The 27941-nt window shown below is 38.1% G+C and overlaps 2 protein-coding genes across 2 annotated transcripts in view; both read left to right on the plus strand.

The window, feature by feature from the left end:
* The first annotated feature begins 756 nt into the window (after positions 1 to 756).
* xirp2b (xin actin binding repeat containing 2b) lies at positions 757 to 19954 on the plus strand. The gene is made up of 7 exons (XM_053495831.1): positions 757 to 832; positions 2382 to 2510; positions 4395 to 4458; positions 4954 to 5048; positions 5253 to 14709; positions 18302 to 18432; positions 18574 to 19954. The coding sequence occupies exons 1-6, from the start codon at positions 776 to 778 to the stop codon at positions 18391 to 18393; spliced, it is 9894 nt and encodes a 3297-aa protein (XP_053351806.1). The 5' UTR covers positions 757 to 775; the 3' UTR covers positions 18394 to 18432; positions 18574 to 19954.
* A 4095-nt stretch (positions 19955 to 24049) lies between these two features.
* The window catches only part of b3galt1b (UDP-Gal:betaGlcNAc beta 1,3-galactosyltransferase, polypeptide 1b), a 147186-nt gene continuing 143294 nt past the window's right edge, over positions 24050 to 27941 (plus strand). Inside the window, exon 1 of the mRNA XM_053495951.1 lies at positions 24050 to 24127. The gene's annotated coding sequence lies outside the window, so the exon portion shown is untranslated. The remainder of the gene's footprint in view (positions 24128 to 27941) is intronic.

The following is a 27941-nucleotide window of genomic DNA, read 5'->3' on the forward strand; positions in this document are numbered from 1 at the left end:
TGTCAGTGCAACACTGTACAATTGATTTGAATATATATTTAATTTAAATAATATATTAAGAAGAAAGACATTCTTAATCACTTGGAGTCTTATTCCAACCTGGCAAGATCTTGCATGACGCAAGTGAACCCTGACTATAGTAAAAAAGTGGCTTTGTATGCCAACAACATACTGTAGAATAACATGCCTTTAGATACAGTATGTCTGACAGTGGGTCTGTTTTCTGGTCAAGATTTAACTTCTGCACATTATGGTGCTTTGACAAAATGAGATATTGTTCAGGTGAACATTCGCCTGCCTCACACCCAACAACCGCTGATAAATGCATAGATAAGGATGTACTGTAAGCATCCTCTGCCTCTTAGAATATGAGCTCCTCATATGGTGTGAGGCTATATTTAATTTTGGACCATGGCACAGAGCATGATGTAACATAGTGTTATATGTGTTATTTATATGTTATGATATATATCACTTGTTCCACATGGGTACTTTTTTGTATTCCCGATTTAACTGTTGTTGTTGTTGTTGTTGTTTATCATGGAGGGTCTCACCACTAAAAATATTTCGCTGTATAAAGCTGAGATCCGTTGTATATAGTTGTGTATTGGGTTTCTAGAAGTGGACTCTTTGCACTAAGTTTGTGTTGTTGGTTTGGTCTGTGTATGTGTGTGTAGCTGCAGGCAGTGTAGTGGTACCCAGGACTGGCTATCTTGCGGAGGCAGAGCAGCAGTGGAGCAGGTCTCAATCTGAACCTATCCCTTTAAAGAATCGCATGGCCATGTACCAGGCAGAAGTCTCCAAACAGGGCACATCAGGCTTCTCCAATGGGGTATGCACGCTCACACATTCACAAACACACCCAAATACAGCACTGCTGTTTAAACCCAGTGTTTATGACATACACACATGTTATTAAAGTATATTCTCCCCCAAAACTGCACTGAACTGAAATTGGAATAAATTGAGAATTGTCTATATGATGATGAGGCTGATGATTACGAGGAGGGGTTTTTAGCAGTTGCAATTGAAAGAATTGTTAAACACTTCCTTTGTTGTTGAAAGTGACACAAAAAAAATATAAGACCTACTGTATGCTACCTTAGCTTTATTAAGAACAGTGTAAAATGAACTGTTTGAGATCTTTGAAATCAAGATATGCAAGAGAGACAGGGAGAAAGGAAAAAGAAATATGGATATTAAAAATTTGGATAAGTTGTTTATTTTAAATATATCACTTTCCCTTATTACTGTCATAAAGATTATTTTTTGGATCTCCGTTCATGGCCCAAATCCTTACAACCTTGTTAATAAGTGATTTTTAACAGACCTGCTGTTTCTACTATTAAATATTTTTCCTTTTTGGACAAATTCATTTGGCCTTGCGAGACTTTGCCTGTAAAATAATTGCATTTAACTAAAGACTTCAGTCTTGATACAGGAAATTTAAAAGTGTTTTTTGGTTGTTGCCCCTAATATCAAATTCAAGGCAATTAAATTTTATTTGTATAGCGCTTTTAACAATTGTCATTCTTGACAATCAAGCTTGATAGCTTTGCAAGGGTTTAAGAATGCAATGTGATGACAGCTGATCAGTTTAGGATATACACACTTCTATAGAAACCTGGTTTGTTAACTTTCTCTCTTACTTTACTTCCTTTATCTTACTGCAGTGCTTTTAAAACGATTATACAATACAGGTCACTTCTGCCACTTACAGTATAGGCCGTCTCAGCCCAACACACGCCCCCTTTTTTAAAATGTATTTATTTATTTATTTAAAAAAAAAAAAAAAGAATTTTTTGAAATTACCTGTGAAGGGAATTTAGAAATTAAAGATTTAGAAATTAGGCCCCTTTCTGCCTTCTACACACCTCATCTGCCACCAATACACCACCTCTGCCCGCTACATGCCACCCCTGCACCATACACATCACCTCTGCACACTATAGGCTCCTGTCTAACACACATATATCCTTCTCCTAATACACAATCTCTACCCCTGTAGGTCATCTTTGCCCTTTATATACCACCTACATCCCAAACAGAGCACTTCTGACCTTTACAGATTCCCTCTGACCAGTAAAGATCATCTATGCTCCTATAGGTGTCCTCTACTCCATACAGGCCATCTCTGCCCTCCTATAGGCTATCTGTGCCCCATACACTGTTTCTGTCCCCTACATGGCAACTTTGCATCTGTTTTGTCCCCTACATTACTATGCTCAGTTTTCAGTTATGCAGTTCAGGTTAGTTGTTTGTGACAGTAAAGAAAAATGGTGTGACCCACTATACAAAAATGTGTGATTTTCTCTCTCTCTCTCTCTCTCTCTCTCTCTCTCTCTCTGTGTTTGTCTGTCTGCCTATGTCCATTTCACTAGGTTACAAAGGAGGCTGATGTCTGTTCTGTGCCTGGAGGACTAGCCAGCATTCGCAGACAGTTTGAGAGGGAAGAGAAGTCTGCCACTTGCACAGTTACACAGTTTTCAAATGCACACAGATCTTCACAGGTAATTTTTAAATAATTTACAATAGTTTAAACACATAATGTATCTGCAATGTCATAAAAGTTTCTTCTTTTATTTCTTTAAATTATAATGAAGGAAATTATGAAAAAAGTTATGATAATAAAACAAAACGGAAACCCCCCAGAAATCAAAGAACAATGCATCTGAAATGAAGTGCTGTTGAAGCATTCCGCATAAATCTTTCTAGTATTCACATATGCAAATGACATGCATGCAGCACCTGTGTGAATGACTAGCAGGAAGAGATAGAAAATGTAAAAGCAGACTCAAGAGACCCAAATCCTGGAAAATCCTACCCTGCCTATCCAAATTCAAGCCATCCATCCACACCAGTGCTTTCTTCCTGCATGCCCCGCTCCCTGCAGGGGTTTGACGTGCAACTCTAGAGAAAAGATAAGGCTGAATACAGAAAGAGAGTGGAGGCTTTAAAAGCTGCTTTCACTTCTATTATTTTTACAAATGCAACAACTGGAGCTAAAGTGCTCTGGGAGTTTATGTTGAAATATGCATTTCTGCCAGTTTGTCCTGTTTTGTCTCGCTCTATGTGAATTATGTGTGCCTGATAACAAATTAAACTGTTTATTTATTTACAAGCCAGATCTGCTGGCTGCTGGTGACACTCCTGGAATGGAGATTTCATTCAGATTTGTGCAATGTCACTGCATGCTTCTCATTAACAAAGGGCCATCTCTCTTGTTCACGATGACACATGCTATTAGAACATTAATTAGTCTTGCTAGAATTGATTATTGACAGAGTAGGAGTTATTTCTAATTATCTGTGGATTAGTAGAGAAGATTTTGGCTGAGAGATGGAGAGAGAGAGAGAAAGAGAGAGAGAGAGAGAGATTGCTTGGACTCATGGGAGAGAAGAAAAATGTGTTTTAATAATTATATTAATAGATCAAGGCTTTAAAAGATTAAGACCAATAACATAAAGAGAGTTGTTGTTGATGTGCAAACAAATAGAACTGTAAATATCTCCATTTGTGTTGATTTGTATATGAACGTGTGTTTTAAACATAACTATCACTCCCAAGTGAATACTATAAACCCAATAGGGTTCGGTTGGTATAGTGTGTTATAGTTTACGGCATGTCCATAAGCTGGTGCTGCATGGTTTGCAGTAGGAAGTGTCAAACTCATGTGAATTATTAGTGAAAAAGGGAATTAAAGGGGGAGTGTACCATCAGGATGAAAGGGATAAATGCTCAACTAGAAATACCCCTAATGACTAATCCACAAAGGCAGTATGCACAAGCTACACAGGCAATCTCAGCACTCTAATTCACACCCCAGAGGAACATTAATGTTTGGCCTATTTACTACACCACTGACACATGAAAGATATACCAAATGTTGGAGTTGGACCTCCTTTAAAACTCCTGTGGAAGCTTCAGTGCGACACAAGCCTAAACAGTGCTACTTTATTGTCCATGACTCTGAACCACAATATCTGCTGAGTTTTGGCACTAACAGGTACATACATTACAGTAGAATTAAACATATGATTTTTTTGGTTGGCTGAATGGTGGCACGGTGGCTTAGTGGTTAGAACTGTCGCCTTGCATCTCCAATAGTTTGGTTCCCGCTACGGGGTCGTGAGCATAAAATTCGCCAGGTCCTCTTGTTTCCTCCAATAGTCCAAAGACTCGCAAATTGCCTGTAGTGTGAATGCGGATGTGAATGTTGACCCAGGGTCTACCAGGAATAATTACAATGGTTAACAATTGGCCTTGAATGGCCACCACTGGCCTCCCTGGTCCCTATTTGTACTAAAGAGGTTCCTAGATAAATGGGTGGATGGTTAAGGCTAAATATGGTTTATATTTTAGCACTTAATCTAGTTATATTTATTTTTCAACAGCTTCCCTATCAGACCATTCACCAGGAGGTTGCCTCTAGTGTTGAAAACCATCATGAAGAGAATGGTAAGAAAGAATGACATTGATCTTTAGCTCTACATTTTATGCATTATTCAAATGCACTCTCTTTTTCTAATTGGTCTATATTGCCACAGTGATAAATTAAAGCAAACATTCTTAAGTAATCAATTTATTCTGGTGAAATTTGCACTCAGCACGACACCAACCCCGAAACACTGGCCATAAGGGGCCTTGGCTGAGATGCCAAGCCATCGCAGGACATCGTGCAACCACAAATCATGCACAGACAGTATCCGGAGATCAGGAACCTCCACTGGGGACTTTTGCCACCAATTAGTGCTAGAATAACATTTCTTAAGTTAAGACAGGAATTTTCCTAGTGGTACTTTTAAAAAGTAGGACTAAAAAAAAAACACCAAATCTTTAAAAGTTATTAAAAATAGCAATAAAACAATGTATGATTTCATATATATATATATATATATAATTATTATTATTATTATTTAATAGTTTCCATTTGGGCTAATTTGTGTATTGCAGAAGAAGAGGAGTATTATCCAAAACTCTCAGCCAAAGAACTGGCACGGCAGTTTGAGAAAACCATTGAGGAAGCTGCTCCAAATAAGAAAATAAAGGTAATTACAAACTTTTATCATTATTTTCTTCATCCACTCTGTTTGGGAATATCACCATTATGGAATCGATTTTTTCTTCACTGTGCACTTTGAACTTTATTTTATATCTTTATCAATTTGTTACTTGATTGCCCAATCTATCATTAAAATGGGTTTAAATACCAATGCTAAATAATTCAATCCATTTTTTTCCCTTTAAAAAAGATTGAACATAAAGTCAGCTATTCTCAGAAGCCCTCAGATGTAAACATATCCCATCAGGCCATTGTGGGGGATGTGTCTGTCCTATCAAATAATACATTAGAAGCTTCAGGAACAGATGCAGGGCATTTGGGATATGTGCCTTCTAATGATGATGATAATGAAGACTTTCCTTATGATTACTTACCTCCTCCACCACCAGACTTATTGGAGAATCTCCCTGAAGACATAGGTTTCCCAGAGCCCCCTGAACCACCACCTCTAAAGAAGCACATCATTCACAAAGGTCAATATTCTAAACAGAGAGAACTACTGGAAGTGAAGCGTCTATGCAAGCACATTCACCCTGATGTTAGGAAAGACCTAGAGCAAGATTTATATAATGAGTTAAACGAGATGGACATAGATGAGGAGATAGTAGGTGATGTACGGGATACCTTACATGAATTTGAACACAGTGGTAGTAGCCCTAACAGGAGCCCAGAAAGAGAATATCTGGAATGGGATGAAATCCTGAGAGGTGAGGTACAGTCTATGCGCTGGATGTTTGAGAATAAACCTCTTGACTGCATCAAAAACTCGGATGACGATAAGGACGGCAGAAATATAACTCAGCAAGATTTCATAGCCGGAGGTGACGTGAAAAACACTGCTTTGTTGTTTGAGACTCAACCCATGTTAGAGCTAGAGACTAGTTATTCTGCAAAGAAATCATCCCTCAATGAAATAGGGAAAAAAGATGTACGTGCAGCAGCTTGGTTGTTCGAAACAAAGCCAATGGACTTTATGAATAAAATGCATGGAGATTATGATCAAACCAAAGAGGTTGTCTTCACACAAGAAGCAACCCATGGTAATGTGAAGTCTATGCGGTACATTTTTGAAAATCAGGGAATGGATTTTCTGGGTGATATTGAAACCGTGGATGAAAAGCACCTTCTAAGTCTGAAATCTGTCATTGAAGAGATTAAAGCTGATTTGAAGATAACTGTCTGGCACTTTGAGACCCAGTGCATGTGTGTTTTAAGGGAGCACTCAGGTCAAATAGTGGCAATTACCTGTATTCGCCGTGAAGAGACAGAGAAAGGTGATGTCAAAACATCCCGGTGGTTTTTTGAGACACAACCTCTAGAGAAAATCAACAAAGACACTTCTGAAGTAAGGCTTATCTCCAGTATTTTACTGGAAGACAATATTCAAGGTGATGTGAAAAGAGGAAAATGGTTATTTGAAACTAAAATTTTGAACTTTTCAAATGAAGAATGGAAAAAGGTAATTAAAGACCGAAAAGAGGATATTTTGGGGGCTGATGTTCGAAAACAGTGCATGGTATTTGAGACTCAGCCCATGGATACTCTAAAAGATGATTCCAATGCCAAACCCATTACCACTGAAATTCTTGGTGGTGATGTACAAACAGTCAGACATTTATTTGAAACAGCACCATTAGAAGAACTGAAAGAACTGCCAGAGGTGGGAAAGCTGAAGAAGAAAGTGCCAAATGATGAAGACAGTTGGGACCTACGACACCAACAATGGATATTGAAGAGTCCGCCCCTACAGGACAAACAAAATGAAGACGATGGCATGGAAAAGCTAATGAAAATAGCTGCCTTGGAAGAAGAGAAAGGGGATGTAAAACATCAAAAATGGCTATTCGAAAACCAAAGACTTGAAGATATCAGAGAGGAAAAGAAGGAAGTGATGAAAATGATTAATATTGAACAGATGGATGAAGAAAGTTACAAAGGTGATGTACGCAGGAATTGCTGGGTATTTGAGACTCAGTCTATGGACACATTAAAAGATGATTCGAATGCCAGACCTGTGAGTACTGAAGAAATTATTGCAGGGGATGTTCAAAGTGCCAGACATTTTTTTGAAACCGTTCCACAAGATGAGTTGAAGGAACTTGCAGAAGTGGGAAAACTCCAAAAAAGGGTGACAGCTGCAGAGGAGAAGGGTGATGTTCAACTTCAGAAACTGGTGTTTGAAAGCCAGCCACTAGAACAAATTAGGGATGAAAAAAAAGAAATAACAAGAACAGTGAATGTAGAAGATATTGAAAAAGTGGATGTAATGAATTACATGCAAATGTTTGAAACATATGATATGAACAGATATGATGAAAGTCAAAGAATTCAAGTTGATGGTGTCACCAAAGGCTCTGTACAATCCAACAAAGAGCTTTTTGAATCTAAACCAATTTATGCCATGCGGGATAGTTCAGGCCATTATCATGAAGTGAAAACTGTGAGGCGTGAAGAAATTGTGAAAGGAGATGTGAAAACCTTTAAGTGGATGTTTGAAACCTGCCCTATTGACCAGTTTGATGAAAGTATAAGCAAGTACCAAGTCATTAAAGGGATTACTCAGGAAGAGGTCGAAACAGGTACAGTCAAAACAGCTAAATGGCTTTTTGAAACACAGCCTCTTGATGCCATCAAATACTTTAGCAATATTGAAGATGAAGAGTGCGTTATTAAAGAGACAACTGATATAGTGAAAGGTGATGTAAAGACCTGTAAGTGGCTATTTGAGACCAAACCGATGGATGCTCTGTATGAAAAGGTTGAGCTCAAGAGTGAAGTTGGAAATAATGAGGTTCATAAAGGCGATGTCAAAACCTGCACCTGGCTCTTTGAAACTCAAGCACTTGATACCATCAAAGATAAATCTGAAACTGTATTCAAAATGTGCACTATAAAACAAGAAGACATTCAGGGAAAAGATGTACATGCAGCTTGCTTCCTCTTCGAGACCGATAACATTGAAAACATCACTGGAGAGGACGGATGCACATTTAAGCAATTGACTGAGATTGATATCCAGTCTGGAGATGTATCACGAATGAAATACATGTTTGAGAACCAGGCCCCTGATGCCATGACCTCAACCTCGGAGGAATTCATGCGCCAACTGAGGTCAGACCAGGCTGAGGACATTAAGAAAGGAAATGTAGGAAACTGTAAATGGCTCTTTGAAAACCAACCAATAGATACAATCCATGAAAACCCAGATGAAGTAAAAGAGACGCGCACTGTAACTGATATTCAGGGAGGCAATGTGGATAAAGGCAGATTTGTTTTTGAGACCTGTTCCTTAGATAAAATCCAAGAGATCTCTTCTGAGTCAGAAATGAAAAAGCTGCACAGAATAATCTGTGAGGATGAGGAGAAAGGAGATGTTAAAAATTATGCAATGATGTTTGAATCTCAGCCACTTTATGCCATCCAAGACAAAGAAGGACATTATCATGAAGTGACCACACTTACAAAAGAAGAGATACTGAAAGGAAATGTGGTAGGCACCCGTTGGTTATTTGAAACAAAGCCTCTTGATACCATTCGAGATACTGATGAAGTCTACCTAATCAAAGCTGTTACTGAAGAGGGTGTTCTAAAAGGTGATGTCAGTTCTGCTAGATGGAAATTTGAAACCCAACCTCTTGACAAGATTACTGACCACAGCCGAATGTCTTTTAAAACTGTGGAAGAAATTAAAGGGGGAAATGTCAAGGCGAACAAAGAGCGCTTTGAATCTGACTTGACATCACAGAAGTTAGTCCGCACTGTTAGCATGAGTCAGATTCATAAAGGCGACGTTAGGGCAGCTAAGTGGATGTTTGAGACTCACACTATTGATCAGATTCATGGGGAGAACACCGAAAACCAGATGGAGACGGTTGTTGTGGAAGAACAGGTCAAAGGAGATGTGAAACAATCTGTGTGGTTGTTTGAGAAAAATCCACTCAATAGCATCAATGAAAAGGAGGAGACTAAGCAGCTCATCTGTGAAGAAATACCCAAGGGAGATGTGAAAACAATAACTTGGCTTTTTGAAACTACTCCGTTTCTCGACTTCAATGCGAACAGTGCGGTGCAAACTGAAATCATTGGGAAAAGTATAAAAGAAACTCTTAATGAGCTATACAGTCAGAAAATGGTGGAATCCAAAGGGATTATAATAGAGACTGATGAGATTGGGGATGTGCGAATGGCTAAGTATAATCTAATGAATAAAGAGCCCCCTGAAATTCAGAAGGAAGAAATCATCAAAGGAGACTTGCAGAACATCATGATGAATCTCCTCTACAGACAAGAGACAAAAGAACAAGGAATTGTTATCAGTGCAGATGAAAGAGGAAATATCAGTAGCACTGTGGAACAGCTGTTCAACCAGGACACCAGCTGTAATGTGGAAAAAGAGGAAATTATTCGGGGTGACATTCAAGAAGCCATAAACAACCTTCTGAAGGAGGAGAGCAAAGGCAAGCATGGCATTCTTATTCAGGAGGATGAAAAAGGAGATGTTTGCATGACTATATATTCTCTTTTTAATAAACAAGACGACACCACGATTGAAAAAGAGGATGTGATAAAAGGCAATGTAAAAGGCTGTCTAGAAAAACTTTATAATCCAGACACAGAACAGATTGTTAAAATGAAAGTAGATGACACAGAAAAAGGAAATGTGCACTTTTTTTCAACCTGCATTGAGTCCGGGGCTTTGGACTACCTTAAACAGCTCCAAACAGAGCAGGATGAGATTGAGATAAGTTATCAAGACAAGGAAGAAATTGTTGGTGGTGATATTCGAGGGACGAAACATAGCCTTATGCATAACCAGGCTAAAATCTGTCGCCTTGTGGATAGCGAGGATATTTTGCCTGGTGATGTTCATAATGCAGTCAATTTTTTCATGACAGAGCCTTCACTTGAACATCTCCAGAAAGAAGAAATAGTAGGAGGTGATTTAAGGGCCACTCTGAACTCACTGGCACAGTCGATAAATCAGTCAGTTGTTCTAGAGAAAGAGGAGATTGTAAAAGGTGACATATGCAATGCCCTCAAGTCTCTTAAGGATGCCCAAATGCAACCTAAAGAGGTAGAAAAACCTGAAATAATCCCTGGCAACATTAAAGGAGCATTAAAATCACTGAAAGACTTAGCTACAGCTAAAGTTGAAGTTGTTATTGAAGATTTAGTTCCAGGTGATATCAAAGGCACATTAAAATCTCTGGAGGAAGCCAAACAAGTAGTAAGGGAGGTGGAGAAAGATGAAATTATTAAGGGTGACATTAATTCAGTATTGCAGAGTCTACAAGAGGCTTCTAATGAGCGAAAGGTTCACCAGCAAGAGATTGAAGTTCAAGGAAATGTGAAAGGGACCATACAGCTCTTATTAGAGCCTCCTCCGTCTCCAAAAATGCAACGAAGGGCCAGCACAGAAGGTGATGTAAAACTGTCGATAAAATCACTATATGAGGCGAAGGAGGAGGGACAGTCAGAGAAAGAGGAGGTGATAAAAGTGGATGTTAAGAATACAATAAAATGCCTGCTAGAAACAGCACAAAGGGCAAGCCCAAAGATTCCCAAAAAAGAGCCAATAAGAAAAGTGAAAACTCCAAAAGCAAAAGTCCAGTCTCTTTCTCAAAAACAGACCCAGTCACCTACCAGTACAGTAAAAAGTTTAAACAAAAATAGTCAAACAGTGAATGTACAAGAACTTGTAACCACAAAATCAGTGCAAAGTGAATCTATAGCTCAAGAAAAGCAAAATACACTCATCAATCAAAACACAACCAATGCACAGGCATCACAAACCACTGTGCTAGAACACAAAACAATATTACAGACTCATGAGGTTAAAACTTTAAAGACTGAATTCCGCAACCTCAAAACAAACCGTAAAGGTATAATAAGGTTAGAGAAAACCTTAAAAGGCAGAGAGCAAGAGGTCCTTGCACCATCTCTTCCATCTTCACTGCCTGAGTTTGACTTCCCTGCTCCTCCAACTCCTCCTCCAGATTATAGCCTTTCCTTTCCTACCCCTCCTCCTGTTATCCAGGGTGATAATGACCTTCCTCCACCACCCAGTCCTCCTCCTTGTGATCCTGACCATTTACCTCCCCCTCCTACTCCACCACCTCCCCCTGCGGTTGAACAAGAGTTCCTTCCCCCTCCTCCAACTCAGATGGAGCTAGACCTTATTCCAAATTTAACACCAACCAAACCCAGCAAACTGACAGTAAAACCAGTCAAAGCTCCAGTTTTATGTAAACTGCCGAAATTGAAACCAGCCATACATCTTGACAAAATGGATATACATTCCAAATCAGCTTCGCAAGTGCCTACAAACACCGAAACAGTTACAAAATCCAGCACAGCAGAGACAGAATGTATGGTTTCATCAGTTTTATCCACTCTGGTCTCATCTGAGATCCAATCGTCTATTTCAGTTGAGGCACCTGCGTCCCGGCATCCTCTTTTGGGTGTCACTCCACCAGATTCACCACAGCCACAAAACAAATCTCTCGTAAATAACTTCAAAACTCCATTAATTAAAGCCGAGAAAAAATACAGACAGCAGCAATCATCCAGCTCACCATCCTTTGAAACTGACATGCGTGAGCCTGTCAGTACAGCCCTTGAAATGCTTCCCCCAGGAGGCAAGAGCACTGCACATTCTGAACAAGGCGTACCACTTGATTTCCCTCAAGGGAAAACTGAAAATAAAGTGACCAAAATGACATTAGACTCAGAGGTATATGATTCATCCAAGAATGCTGTATACTCAGAAGCTTCACCAAGCAAGCCTTTAATCTCTATGGCAAATACGAAATCTCCTTCTGAATCCGCCATTATTTCTTCAGCTAAGCAGTCCGTTATCTCTAATCAGACATCTCAAAGCACTTCAACTCAGCAGCAGACTACATCTACCACATCTAAAAAGAAGAAAAAATCTCGGTTAGCTAGTATTCACCAAGTGACCTCTACTTCTGTTAAACAGCAAGAGACGGTTATTAGCAATACTGCACAGTTACCTGTAAATGCACAAGCACATGGTGAAGAAAAAGGTCACCCATCTGTCTCTGCAGATGATTCTGTGAGTAGTGCAACTAAGATAGAGAATGTAAAGAAAGATAATGGAAATAGTAGTTTGGCTGAAAAAGCTTCAGTTGAGGAAAGTAAGAAAATTAACATCTCTATAAAATCAGGCCATAGAAAGACTTCACCTAATCAGAGCAAACCTACAAAGGTAAATATAGACACTGCAATTAAAGAAGCTGAACAAAAGGTTCAAAAAGTGAAAAAAGGCCGCAAGAAAGATGAGGGCAGTGAAAAAAAGCCAGCAGTTCAAACTCAAGTGGTAACGGTGGCACTGGAAAATGTCCAGGTGAAAGAGAACAGAGAACGGAAAGATACAGAGACCGAGATTGAAGCAGAAAAACAGGCCACACAAAAACAGGTTGAGGATGGACTTGCCTGTCCAAAGAAAAAAAAGAGAGCTAAATCCAAGAAAGATAAGGACACAGCTCAGCAAGCCCAGGGGCCAACACAAAGTATTACCACTGTTCCTTTGCCTGCCACAACCTCGGAGGTAAGACCACCAGTTTTGTCATCTAATCAGAAACAAGAGGAATTTGCAGTGGTGCAGACCCACAAAACCATTCAAGAGGAACAGACTGCGGTCCACAAAGAGATCACCATCACAGAGAGTAAAGTTCAGCAAAGTTTAAGGCAACAGGGCACTATGGTAAAGTCTCAAAAACAGGCCAAGATGTCTGTGAAAAAGAAAGAACAAGTTGACAGCCAACAAAAATCTAAAGATGAAAGCATAAATGTGACAGGGGAGCTGACACAAAGGAAGCCTTCTAAGACTTTTACAGAGAGCACAGAAGCATTACAAAGATGTGCAGATGCTCAAAAGTTGCTGTATTATATCTCAGAGTTACAGGAAGTTACAGAAAAAATGGACTCAGAGCGTGCAAAGACATTACTCATTGAAATCCCCAATTGGATTCTTGGAACAGAGAAAAAGAATATCTTGTTGAAAGCTGTAGATGAACATAATTTGGAGAAACTCAAAGAAATAGTAGCTCATGTACAAAATCTTGTTCAAATAAAACTGTTGGATGTTGAAGAAAATGTTGCAGCTACTGAAAAACATGAATGTGAAGTTACATCTGAAAAACAGGTTTCAAGCAAGTCTACTCAAAGGATTTCAAAAATCACCATAGACTCTAAAAAAGTTGAAACTCAAAAGAAAGTAGAGGAGAAAAAAAACACACGTGAAAGTCGCAAGCAGCAAGGCAGGAGCAAAAATGCTCCAGACCCCAGATCGCCATCACCTTCATTAAAAATGCGCTCACCTTCACCGACATTTATCACCATTGAATCGACAAGAAGAACTGATTCGCCACAAAAAATAGTGCCATCTCCTCCACCAATGCCTCCCACTCCTCCACCACGCAGATCTGAAACACCTACGGCCCGTTTAAGCAGGGGTTCTCCATCACCCACTCTAGGGAGAGCTAGCAGTTTAACAAGGCTGAGGGAAGCAACAGCTAAACTTTCACGTGGACCCTCACCTGAACCTGTACACTGTACTGTGTCAGTCACTGGAAAGAAATCTGAGATTGTGGAAATTCCATCCACATTTAATCGCCAAATTAAAATTGATTCTAAGCCTGGTGAGGATGGAAAGGTTATGAAAGAGTTTAAGGACTCCAAATCCTCAGAGAAAGTGGCGATACTTTCTCGTGGTCCCTCACCTGATCCTGTGCATCATTCTTTGTCTGTTACTGGGAAGAGGTCTGAGATTGTAGAAATTCCATCCACATTTCACTGTCAAATCAAAATTGATTCTAAGCCTGCTGAGGATGGAAGCATTCTAAAAGACCATAAGGACTCAGATGAAACAGTCTCAGAAAAGATGATGTCAGTTCAGCAGAAGACTCAGGATGGCCAGGAAAGCACAAGTTATATTTCCGAGCACTTATGGATGGATACAGAAAAAGGCGAAACTAAGTTACCAGAGAATGAAAAAGTGATTGACGTTTCTGGACCAGTAAGCAAACCTGACAGCCCAGATGCAAAGACTTATACCAGTAAAGAACCAACTGATGTCCAAGAACAGTCTGTTGTTGAAAGTGGCACCTTATATAGACCAGAAAACAACTTCAGTGTCGTAAAAGACATTTTTGAAATGGCTGAGCAAAGTTCCTCTCTGAAAGAACAGAAAAACAAACAGGAGGAGCAGGTGCCAAGAGTGGGCGAAATCACTCCTCAGGATTCAAAGCATAAACTTCAACAGACATTAGGGCAGATCTCCCAACAGACATTACCTCTGCCTCTGCTAAAAGATGTGATGCTGGAAAAGTCAGTCGACCCATATGGCTTTTCAGAGACGAAAAATATCACAGAGCATTACTCCACTGTTGATGAAGCTGGCACAAAGATAACCGGGATGAGAAGCAACACTACCATAACATCTAAACATTCTGAGAGTGTTGTTTCTCAGCACGTTCCATTCTCTTATGCCGATGCTGTGAAGAAAAAGGACCCAGAGGTGACAGCATCCCCTGAGGCCTCTGCTGAAGAATTATTGAAAAAATTCCATGAGATGTGGACTGAGAGTGAGAGTGTGTTCAAAAGCTTAGGCTACAATGTTGCAGGTGAGGGAACTCAACTGTCTATGAAATTAAAGAGAGATTGCCATAACTGACAAGCATACTGTACTAACAGTGCATGATAAAATTGGAAACTAATTGCAAGTTGAAGCAGAATCAATGCCTGCAAAACAGACAATGGTCAAAACCTTCAAGCTGCATGTCTATATTGTACTCAGAATACATATTGTAACGGGTTTGACCCTTTTTTCACGGGCAGCACCATAAAGCACGGACACAAGACGAGGTCTTACGGAGAAAAAGGGTAATTTATTTAAAACTCCAAAAATTGGGGTAGGAAAGGGTTAAAGGAGGAAGTATGGAAAGCGAGTAGGAAAGAATTTGCACGTGCAGATCTGGTGGGCAGTGCCCCGCTGGCATGCGGACACAGGCTGTTCAGCGATGGGCAGCAGGCAGCGTGGGCCCGAGTGGACAATGCTCCTGCACAGTTTCCTCCTCTCAGGGACTCCTCTCTCAAGGGATGTCCGGACCATCCCAGCTCTCTCTGTGGGCGCGGCCTCAGACTGGAGTCCTCTCTGACGTCCGGCTGGACGACTTTCCCCGGCTGGGAACAGGGGCCGTGACGTGATCTCCATGTGACCTTTTGCTTTTCGGCGGCAGGGTCACCATAATCCGGCTCCGTGTGAGAGTTGAAGTCCCTGGGGCTTGTTCCACTGTGCGCACTGTGATTACACACATTATCTATTCAATTTGTCCTTAGTAAGCATACAGTAAGCATATACAAAAATTTTTAAAAATCAAACCTGATAGAACAGAATATCCAGACAATACAAATTAATACGATTCGTACAAAGTTGTTTCTGCAAAGTTGTTGCTGTCAAAAACAACTTTAAGATGCATTTGGTTGATTTTCTGTTGTTCAGTTGGGCATGGTTTTGGCTTTGTCACTTTTTCTTGTTTAATAATTTTAGGAAGCTCCATCACCTCCACCATACTTCCAACTTGGCGGGTGAAAACTTCCTTTACACAATTCTTTTACGATCCTTTTATTTATTTATTTAGAAGCATGCATATCGAGAACCTGCATTTATTTTAATGTAATCTTTATGTATTTTTAATATAGATCATTAAGCATATTATATTTTTGTTTATGCTTAAGAATACAGTGTGTATAAATTTACAAACCAAAGACTAAAGAAAAAACTTTATGTGCATGAATCTGAAATAGAGGTATATTAAATTGGAGGTTTAGCGTTTACTAAACCTTCAGCAGTAGTGTCTGCTCCAACAGTATTGTCTCCCATTGTGTTCGTGGTTGACAACTAAGTGGGTTTCTGTCTGCCTAGGGATGATTTAATGCATCTTTTTTTAAACCTTATCTTACATATAGCTTTGCTGTTTCAACATGGCTCTCAGAGGAACACAATTAACGACAGTCAATACTTGAATTACAATATATAATCTTCCCTTGCAGCCAAGAAGTACACTCATTAATTTAACATTTTGTTTGCCACTTAGTTGGAAGTGGCATTTTTAACAACCTTCTTCTCCACCTCATTTTAATGGGGACAAAATGACACGATCGGTTCAGAGATAGAGAAAAAAAAAACTTTTCTAAATAATTTAATTCAGCAAACCTTAAGGAAAAATAATGTTATAAGTAATATAAGAGAATAGAAAAAGGGGAAAAAACAAGCCTTTAAAAACTCAATATAAGTGTTGAATCCAATTTTTTTAAAGCTCATTTTTCATAATTTTCTTTGATTATAACTTTTAAATCTGATTCTAATTTATGGAAGAAGTCAGTTACTGTATGTACAGTGGCGATGAAACGTTTTCAGATCCTTTCAAGTTTTCTACATATTGTTATGTTTCACGCTCATCATAAGGATTCAAATTCTTTCTTTATTGATCCGCACAAAATATTCCACAATGACAAAATAAAAACAGGTGTATGGAGTGTTTTTTAATTCATAAAAAGACTGAAATATTAAATTTACATAAGTATTTAAGCCATTCGTTATGATACTCGAAACTGAGTTCCTTTTCCTAACGGTAGAACTGAGATGCTTCTACAAAATGATTGGAGTCCACTTGTGCCTAATTGAATTTATTGGACATAATTAGGAAAGGCAAGCACCTGTCTATTTTCGGTCTCACCATATATTGAAAATGTCAGAGTGAAAACAAAGCCATGGGGTTGAGAGAATTACCTGAAGACATACAAGACAGGATTCTGTCAAGACACAGACCTGATGAAGGATACAAGAAAATTTGTGGAGCACTGAAAGTGCCCAAGAGCACATTAGCTTCCATCATTCTCAATTGGAAAAGATTTGGGACAACCAAAGGTCTTCCTAGATCTGGCTATCTAGATAGCCTAGATCTGGCCACCTGTCATACTAAGTGATAGGGGACGAAAGGCCTTGGTCAGACAGGTAACAGGAAGAACCCAAGGGTCACTATAAATGCTGAGATCACAAAGTTCCCTTGTGGGCATGGAAGAGCCTTACAGAAGGACAACCATCACTGCAGCACTCAACCAATCAGGCCTCTGTGGTAGAATAGCCAGACCGAAGCCATTCCTTACAAAAAGTCACATGACGGTATGCTGGGAAGTTGCCAAAAAGCTTCCGAAGGATACTCAGACCATGAGAAACAAAATCCTCTGGTCTGATGACACAAATATGAAATTATTTGGAATCAGGAAATCAGGCACTGTGCATCACCTTATTAAAACCATCTCAACAGTAAAACCTAGTGGTGGCAGCATCATGCTGTGGGGATCACAGACTAAGCCGATTGTTTACATTTCAAAAAGACAATGACCTAAAGCAGAACATCAAGAGAACACAGGAGTGGTATCAGAAAAACTCTCTGAAAGTCCAGACCTGAAGCATACAGAGCATCTCTGGAGAGACCTGAAAATGGCTGTGCACTGACCTTGCCCATCCGAATTTGTGGTGATAGAACAATTCGGCCAAAAAGAATAGAACTTCCACAGAAAGGTGTACTAAACTTTTAGCCTCATTCGCAGCCAGACTTGTGACTGTCATTGCTGCCAGAAGTGCTTTGTACTAAGTATTAACTGATGTTATATGCAGAAAAGATATTTCAGATTTTATTTTATACATTTTTTGAACACTTCAAAAAAACATGGAGTTTTTACATTGTGGAGCCTTGTTTTCAAGATAATGAGAGGGACAAAGGACTTGAATCCATTTTATGATGAACTTAAAACCCAACACAATGTCAAAAAATGTAAAGGGTCTGCAAGCCAGCTCTGTAACTGAATAATGTATGTAAACGTTGCAAACTATTACTGCAGGCATTTAGCCAAAAACTTTATTTCTATTTCACAACATACACCTACTAATTTTTATTTTGAATAATATGAATGTACAGTACAACTTTTTTTAAGGCATGCTGCGTTGAGTTTGTGTCTCCCAGGCATTGCTAATAATTACAAAATATTTAAATATACTGTAAATATTTTCTTTTATAATTGGTAAGTATTTCTTTGGTTTGTCTTACCTAAAGAATTCAGGATACCTAAGAACCTTAGTTAGAAAGTACACTATCGTGTTCAAGGGTTAATTCAGATTATTACATAATTTTTTTGTTTTTCTCTTTTCAGATTCGAGTTCCGAAGTCGGAGCTGTGCACAGTGTGTCGGAAGAGAGTGTATCCCATGGAGGGTCTGATAGCCGACAAAAAGAAGTTCCATAAATCCTGTTTCTTCTGTGAATACTGCAAAAATAAATTAAGGTTTGGCATATTTCTGTTTACACAATATATTGTACTACAGATTGAATAGCTAACTAACTATTATATCTGCAGTGTATATAATTAAAAGTAATATGAAATGAGATTAATTAACTTTTTTTTTCTCTGTAAAAAAATCCACAGTCTTGGAAACTATGTCTCTCTCCATGGACATTTATACTGCCCATCGCATTATAAACAGATCTTTAAATCTAAAGGACATTTTGATGAGGAATTTGGCCAAAGGAACCAGAAAGAATTGCTGAGTGGAGGAAATTTAATGAATGCTATTTCTGAAGATAACAACAGGAGATATTCCCTTTCACAAAGCAACTTCAGTTCTGTGTCAGACATTTATGAAATATCTAAGGTACAAGAAAAATCTGATCAAGCCCCCCAGAAATTAAGTAAACATTGTTTAGTGTGGCCCCCTCCCACTGACGTGCCAAAGACGACCTTTACCATGGACCAAGATATACCGTTAATAAAACCAGTGTGGCCTCCTAAGAATGAGTCTTTGAAGTCTCCCAAACACCAGCGACAGAAAGCATCACGGATTATTGCAATTCATCCATAAGACATTAACGCTGCCTGGCTGCTTGAGGCAAAGGCACCTCATACAGTATATGTTGAATCCTACACAAGAATAACTGGACTTAAAGCATGAATTAAAGAATGTTTAAAACAGGTGAATAAATAATGTGAAATGAACACAGAGAGCAAGAAGATTCTGACATAGTAATGAAAGAAAAATAGATTAAGTGGACATAGAAGGAAAGTGGTGAATACTGATAAGGATATGATCAAAAAAGAGTGACATCAATGCAAGTACTGAGGGTTTGTGTTTAGAAAGAAATGAAAAGTAGAATGGTGTGAAATAACGTGAAAGCTAATTTAGATAGAGATAAGGAAGTAATAGCATACAAATTCATTATTCACACTGCAATTAAACTTGATAGTAATTAAAAGATTACTTGATCAGATTAAGAATTAGAGGTAAATGAATTGGATAACAAGGTGCCATATGTAAAGATTTCAGTATGTGCTGCTAAAGCGCTAAACATTTCAGTCTTATATGAGAATGATAATACATCAGAAATATAACCAGTGTTCTTTTTTTGTTTTGTTTTTTTACCATTCATTGTGCCCATGGAGAGAGTATAGTTATCTATGAATTTTGGCTTTTTCTATTTGCCCCTACTATTTTTATATTTTGTCTTTGGTTAGATTTGTTCTCACTGTTTCTCCCTATCATGACTTTGGAAGCACCTGGGGTGGAGTGTAGCACAATGATTAAACTGAGTACATAGTTTTTCTTATGTAAATGTCATATATAATTGGTATTTGTGTATTCTGGTCATTAGTGTCCTATGCTAAACAGAAAATATTTTTAAAATGAATAATAAACTAGAATAGTATTTCTTTGTACAAGAGCATTCCTGATCTTTTAATCAGGTCAGGCTGGTTCATTGGTGCATCTTGCAAATGTATTGATTTAAGAAAAATAAACCGCTCCTATATTCAATGTCTATGTTTTACTCATTACTAAGGCATTTTCATTCATTATTTTTCATCTTTAGTAAAAAACTTATCTAGGTCAGGGTCACAGTGGATCCAAAGCCTACCTTGGGAACACTGTGTGAGCAGTTTTAATACATCATAGATGGGATGCCAGTCCATCTCAAGACACCATGTACACACACACATTCACATTTCAATCACATCTAAGTTGGCATAACCAATCTAAGGAACTTGGAGAAAATGGAGGAGACCCATGGAGACATGGGGAAAATGTGAAACACTGCATACATAGTAACCAGAACTCAACTCAGGACTGAACCTGCAGCTGTGAGGAGACAAGTACATCATCTGCATCTTTTTCCTCCCTGAAATTCTTACATTAGGTAGTTAAATGTATATAACAAGCAAAGGAGACAGCTTTTGGTCAGTATGTCTGAACCCATCACAGGTGTACATTTTTTAACATATACTTTTTAATACTGTTTATCCATTATCCATTGCAGTAACACCATTCTCATTTCTGTTTGCATGAAACTGTTTAAAGTTAATTATAATCACCAGTATTTTTCATTTAATATTGAGACCTTCTTGAACAACAAATGTTGAACTCTGATGCATATTTTTTACACTTAGTGCAACTTAGTTTTTATACTACTGTGGCAGTTAATCATGTGCAACCAAATAAACATGTTCCATATTTAACCAGGTTGAATTTGAAGTTAAATAAAATAAGCAACCAGCGATGACCTAAATACAAATACTGTATCTTACTAAAGATTGACCTTAAGGATCTAGTGAGTTGAGAATCGGATGCATTTTATTGAATATAAGAGTTTCCCTCCAGCTAGTAATACACCCATCAAGTGCATCTTATGCCACATACTTAATGTTCCACCACTAAGAATAAGTAATAAATTGAGTATTATATACGTTCACTTTTTTCTCTTATTTTAATAGATACAGTATAAGTTCTTAGCTATATAATAGTGTTCTACCTGGTACCCTTTATCTTTACCTTAAAACCTTAATTGTTTTAAGTTTATTATTTTCTTCCTAAGACTATAAAGGTTTATAACCTTAGGTTGAACGTTATTTTTTTCTTTTGGCTTCTCCAATCGAGGGGTCGTCACAGCACACCATCCAATCCAATACATAACTCAGCATAGATTTTTTACACACACACGGAGGACAGCGCTATCCGCTCCTTCCGTTTGCATGAGCTCACAGACCTGATTGGCTGTATACACAAATTGGCACAGATTTTTTACACTGGATGCTCTTTTTGATGCAACTCCACCGTTTTATCCTGGCTTGGGACCGGCACTGCATCCAGTGGCTGGGGTTTGGTCTGGAATGGCTATCGAAATGGAATCTGGGCCTCCTGCATGGCCTGTGAGAAAACTACCACTGAGCCACCAATGCTCCGTAAATGTTTTAGATCAAATATATAACGTTAATAACCTAACCTATAAATATCAACTGCAGAACTACAGAGTTTATATATCACGTTTTATCTCTGCTTTACATTATAAAATACAGATCACAGCATAAATGTACGAAAACATTCCTGATATTTGTTATATTCTATATTAAAAGGTTACACACTTGAAGGGCAGCGCTATCCGCTCCTTCTGCTTGCATGAGCTCACAGACCTGATTATCTGTAGTGCTACATGTATGATTAATGTGGAAGCACTAAGTACCTATAATCCCTCCCCTCTGAGAGAGCACAGCCAATCAGCTCTCTTTAGACCTCCGGCTGCAAGAGGTTACAGCATCACCCGGGAATCAAACTCCCGATCTCCAGACGATAGGGCGAGCACTTTACCACTGCCCCACTCAGAGGCACTTGATCCTTCAACCTCGAATAATTAAGGAACAGGACTAACAAGAGTGTTAATTCCTTTTACAAGTAAATGAAACTGTTAAAAACATAATCAGGCATCTTAACAACATTATAGAATAATCCTTTTAATGTCCCCTGTTTTATTTTATAATAAACATGACTGTTAGCATGTTTTAATGCCAATACTTTGGCGCTGCTTTGTACCACACTCCAAACTACCACACAGAAAAAAAAATGTTTTCTATCTTTTTTTTTAAATCATTCATTCATCTTCAATATGTGCAGGTTAGCATACACGCAAACGTTAACAGAAAAAGAAATCCAAGGACACAGAAAGAACATGCACAGAACCTACCTCAGACAATAACTTAAGTTCAGAGTCGAAGCTGGGAATGTGAATCTGTGGGGTGGCAATGCTTTCCTGATTTACCTTTCTTAATCCACCCCATCCCATTGGGCAAATGGGGCAACTACAACAAATGTTAAACCCCTTTTGTCTTTGGTTAGTCTAAGATAAAAAAGAGTTACAGCAAAGAAATTAAATTATAAGGCTCTGTGATGTGGAAGTTAGGTTGGACTTTTTGAAGGCCCAGTGCTATCTGCTTTACCTTAATATTGTGTTCAGTATGTTTTATGTCTTCATGTTGTGCTGGCGTTGTGAGGCTAAAGAAATAATGAAAGTTTTTTTTTCAATCTAAATTGAAGTTTTGTCTGAAAAATTGCTTTAAGGTGGGAACCTTGCTGGCATCACTGATGCTCCCACCGTTAGGATTATCTAACTGTCCTAATTAGATTAGTGTAGTTTAATCTGAAGACCTCTGCTGAACTCTTCACCTCACCTGCATGTAAACACACTTAGTATTAAAGCAAGAAGATGTATTCAATTTAGTACAGTATATGTGTTACTGAATTAGGTGGTGTAGTGGTTAGTACAGTGGTCTCGCACCTCCAGGGTAGAGGGTTCGATTTCTACCTTGGGTCTGTGTACGTGGAGTTTGCATATCCTCCTCGTGCTTGGTGGGTTTCCTCCGGGTACTCTGGTTGCCTCCCACAGTCCAAAGACATCCCTATTAGACTAACTGGTGTTCCCAAATTGCCCATAGTGTGTGAATAAGTGTGTGGTGTGTGCATGTGTTTCCTGCGATGAATTGGCACCCTGTCCAGGGTGTATCCCTCCTTTTGCCCAAAGTTTCCTGGGAAAGGTTCCAGGCTTATAAGCAATATAGAATATAAATGAATGTTACTGAATTATAGCACACTATAGAAATGAACTTTTTATTAAAGTTTGGTTGTAAGCTCATTCCTGTATTTGTATGAGGGACATTCTTACAGAATTTGGTTCATAAAAATCTCCTGAAATTTACTGTATTTCTCCTTTTACACTTAAAACATTAATAGCAATAACGTTTAAACTTTATAAACCCACAAAAAGTAGAGCTTTATGGATTTCTATACATTTAATAACTGGTGTTACTTATATATATACACACACACACACACACACACACTTTATATGGCCTCCATGTGTAGAAACACATTTTGTTCAATTATGTAAAATCAAATAATTATTAGATGTAATCAGTCTTATACTTATATACTTTTAAAATGAGCAACAACAACGATGGACTTAAAAGCTTCGCCTAAAATTAAAAAATTAAATTATGCCATTTTTCAACAAATGAACACGGAACATCTGCCATTCCTTGTGCATTTGTCCAGTGGTTTTCATCTAGTGACCTCTGACGCAGGAGCAATTTTAACTCGTCAAATGTATTTCAAAATATATATTTTGTTTTAAGTACATTGTCACGGTTCCATGTATAACTATAGTGACAAAACATTTCCTTGAACTTGGGCTTATAATAAATAAATAAATAAATAAATAAATAAAACATACTAAAATTAAATACAGTAGAAAAGTAAGAAGATGTATTCCATGATTGAGAGTACATACACTACTATATTTTCTGAGCATATACAAGTAGTGCGTCTGTTATGTTCATTTAAATGTTTTTTTTAAGTTACAAAACTTTGAATCATTTTGTAGAATGACCTATTATTACACACTTTAGTTATTTTCTTTTACATTTCTTTGAATTACTTCACATCGCCAATCAACCTTGCTATGCAAAATAGCTAACGGTTTAAAGCAGCTGATTGGTTGTCATAGCTTGAGACGCCGTTCTGATTGGCTGAGGTTCTTGTCAGGGCGAGGCGCGCGCCTCGCTATCAGCATTCCTCGCGTGCAGCGGTCTGTCATTCTGAGATGCCGAACGGAGCGCGCGCGGGACGCCATAGAGAGCCGCCGCCGCACGCGCATAGATCCATCCGGTAAATGCATCCTCTGTTGATTGTTTTTTTCGCTGTTATGACTTAAAGACACTTTATTCAGATTCACGTCTGTTTTGTAGTTTGAAGCTTGTAATGAGCCGTTGTAGAATAAGCTTAGACTTAACGCTGAATACCTGTAGAGAGGAGGACTCGGGGACTCGGTCGGGTCATGGTCGTGTCTCTGCTTCGTTTTGCTTTGGATTGACATTCGTTTGTTCATACGGTTTCATTATTTTATTATTTTTATTATTTTTTTTTTCTCGGTTAATGAAATCGCTGCATGCTGTGGTTGGCTTTAAAAGGACTTTGACTGGTTTTAGTTGTAACGGAGTTGCTCAGGATACTGGACGCGTTTCAGCTCGGACATTATTTCTCTCTTTTCAACTTTGCAGATTGGATTTGTCGGTAGACATGTGCTCGATTTTCTGCCTCGTTTAAAGTGCATACATCTCGAGAGTCACTCGTGTAGTCACAGTGTTGAACCGTACACCAGCGCTATGAGCAAGAGACCTAAGGTAGGAAAGGTGCTGCGTTAGAAACAGGCGAGTGAATCGCTCACTCTCACGGCATGATATTGTATAATGCAAGCCGAAATCGGGTTCACAAGTCACCTTGCGCCAGACTGGGGCAAAAACAGTCTCATTCATAAAACATGCACACGATTAACAAATGCATTTCTTTCTTTTTCCTTAAACAAACAAACGTGTTTACGTATAGTTTATATAGGTGTGTGTTACATGTTTAAATGACCTGCATTTATAAATGTGTGTGTGTGTGTGTGTGTGGACCTAATTGCATTTGTATTTGAAATTTTGAGCTCGTCCTGCCAGGTTACTGACTCCACAATAATCAATTGCATGACATCTACCTTCATGACATAAAGGAAGGACATCACACAGTGCCATTTCACTGCACACTGCATGGCTTTGATCAATATGTCTACAGCTTATACACAAAGTTCCACCTGCTCCAGGTCGTGCAAAACTTGCTGACTGCCATTGCTTTGCTTGTTCTAGTTTCTGAAATTGATGAAACAGCTGTGAACTTGTAGCCCATTTGTCTGGTTGGTAGCTACGTTTAAATGCAGTCTAATGATCTAATGACTGCAAGCTCAATCAGAATGAAAAACTTTCACTTCAGTTGGAATGGGGAAAATTATCCAGCAATACAAATGCCATTGCTATCTGATAGAACAAAGTGAATAATCTGTAAATGGAAGAATAATTAACACATGGACTTTTGCATACATTATTAAAGTCTTTGTAGCATTTGGACTGCAACGAATGCTAAACCAAAAAAAAAAGAAAAACACCCCACAACTTAATTTCCTCTATTTGAGATCCTAGTTTCATGTCAGTTGAAAATCCAAGTACTTTTTACTAGGCCTTAATCTTTTTTTAAGTTTGTGTGGTAAAAACACATAATGAACACTTTTCAGAGCTCGATAAAATTCAAGGCTTGTTAAAAACACTATACAGTAAATGTGATGGAATGTTTGTTTTAAAATGCTTAACTTACATTAGCATTAACATTGTGTCCTGCTCTGACAGGACTAGGATGTACTTAACATGCACTTGCGTTTCACATTTTAAATTACATAGTGTGAGCATATTTTTGGTCATAACATTTACAGACAACCCCCCCTACCGAAAAAAAACTACCGATCTTCTACTTTTTTTAATCTGCTAAATTATTAATTACTTTTAAAAGTAATCTGGTAGTTTTTTTTTTAATGCAGTGCCTCATAAATTGTGTTGATAGAAAGACAAACTAAACAGGACTTGTCCTTGTGTTTAACATCTCCATGCTGCTGCACAGAGACACACGCGTGTCCTGAAACACCTGGCATGAAATCTCTAAACATTTTAAGGTTCGACATGGAAATATGCCAAACAGATGTTTAGTCTCTGATATGCCAGCTAGCGGATGTCACTTTTATTCGTCTAGATGTACATGAGGTATGCAGGCAAATGTGTGAACAGAGTTTGTATTGCCACATGCATGTCAAGTATATGCTTAGGCTAAAAAGGGCACAAATTAAAGTGCTGAAGGAAAGCTGTTGTTTGGGTGTGGGTGGGTTTTAAATCTCGTTATTTACATAAGTACATAGCTCATTGTTTACAGCAGTGTTTTGCTGGGGTAAGACAAGAAGTATGTACTGCTAGGCATTATTGGACCAGCAAAGTGAACTACAGGATAAACAACATGAACATGTTGAAAATTTGAATATCTAAATAGCTGTAAAAATTATGCAACAATGCAAAAACAAAAAACACAACAACTGCTATCTTTCAATCTACGTTACGTTATGATACATTAACATTGAAAAAAACATTGAATTAAAGGTCTGCACAAGCATTATAAACCTCAAACTACAGATACAGTAGATTTACCTAAAAAGCACCAAAAGACATGTAATAATAGCTGAAATTGATAATACACTGTTGAGCTAAAGATTAAAGTTAATCTTTTTGTCCATCAGCCATTTAAGGATAAAAAAACTGTCCACACTGGCTTTGTAAAACAGGCTAGGTTTAGTATTTATGTTCTAGAATAATTCACTGTTGGTGAAACTATATCAGATTTGAGACTAATGTACTCAAGATGGGGTTTGGCCATGGGCTTGAGGTTGTACGGGTGGACTAATGACAGGACATCTGAAAAAAATGCCTCATAGTCCCATTTTGTATTTATCAAACCGGTTTAAACAAACCGAGTAACCTTAAAATCAACTGAACATTTAGAAATGTTTGGATGTAAAATACAATCTCTCCTAAAAGGTTTGGTACGTAAGTTTTTTGTGAAGACATTTGGATTTAAGAGTTGAACGAAAATCTTTTTTTTCTTAGTTGTTAAATAGTTGAGTGATAGACCACACTATTTTAGGTGAGCAAACGTATGGGAACAAAGTTTTAAATAAAATATTTAATTGTTTATCCCTTGCTTGTTGGTGATCCACTGATATTAAATGCTGCATTTTATTTATGCATTTGTTTGTGATGCTTTCAGGCTTGTACCGCAGCTTTTGTTAGTTTTTCAGTCTTTTCCCCAGGAGGTGAAATGCTCAGTTGGGTTGCAGCCTGCTGATTGACTTGGCCAGTTTGAAACCTTCCAATGTGTTTCCCCTGATGAAGGCCTTTGTTGTGTTGGCAGTGTGCTTCATGTCTTGCTGCATGACAAAGTTACTCCCAATTAGATAGGATGCATTTCTCAGTATATTGGCAGACAGAGTCTTTCTGTAGACTTCTGAATTCATTCTGGTGCTGCCTTCTTGAGGTTACATCATCAATAAAGCTTGTTCCAGGAGCAACCATGCAAGTCCAACCTTTGACACTACCTCCACTGTGCTAGACTGATGAGCTTGTATGTTTTGGAGCATGAGCAGATCCTTTCTTTCACCTTACTTTTTTCTGATGTTCATGTTCGTTTAATTTTTTTTTATTTTATTTTCACAAATAAACATATTAATAAATTAATGCTGGAGTTCTAAACTATTGTCATGTTTATACTTTTACCTGAAACCCAAATAAATATTTTTGGATATATCCAAATAAATAAAAAAGCAATAAATAAAAAAATCACTCTTTTCATTTCGATACATTTCAAAGGTTTTTATAGTGGCTGGGTTGTTTGAATATTTATGAAGACATCATGTAAATTTATAAATTAAAATATATATTTGTGCATTGTGTTTTATGTATTCTGATTCTTTATATTAGTGGGCTGGTTCATTTCACACTGACTTCATCACTTTTCCAAGATTTTGCACATGAGAAGTTTTTTCATAAATTGTCTGGGTAACATTTTAGTGCTG

This window comes from Clarias gariepinus, chromosome 5 (genome assembly GCF_024256425.1).
Source record: "Clarias gariepinus isolate MV-2021 ecotype Netherlands chromosome 5, CGAR_prim_01v2, whole genome shotgun sequence".
Taxonomy (NCBI): Eukaryota; Metazoa; Chordata; class Actinopteri; order Siluriformes; family Clariidae; genus Clarias; species Clarias gariepinus.

Coding starts and splice junctions, on each gene's coding strand:
- xirp2b (XM_053495831.1), top strand. CDS start 776: ATGGCCATGTACCAGGCAGAAGTCTCCAAACAGGGCACATCAGGCTTC. Junction 2,511..4,394: donor ATGCACACAGATCTTCACAG/GTAATTTTTAAA, acceptor ATTTTTCAACAG/CTTCCCTATCAGACCATTCA. Junction 4,459..4,953: donor AAACCATCATGAAGAGAATG/GTAAGAAAGAAT, acceptor TGTGTATTGCAG/AAGAAGAGGAGTATTATCCA.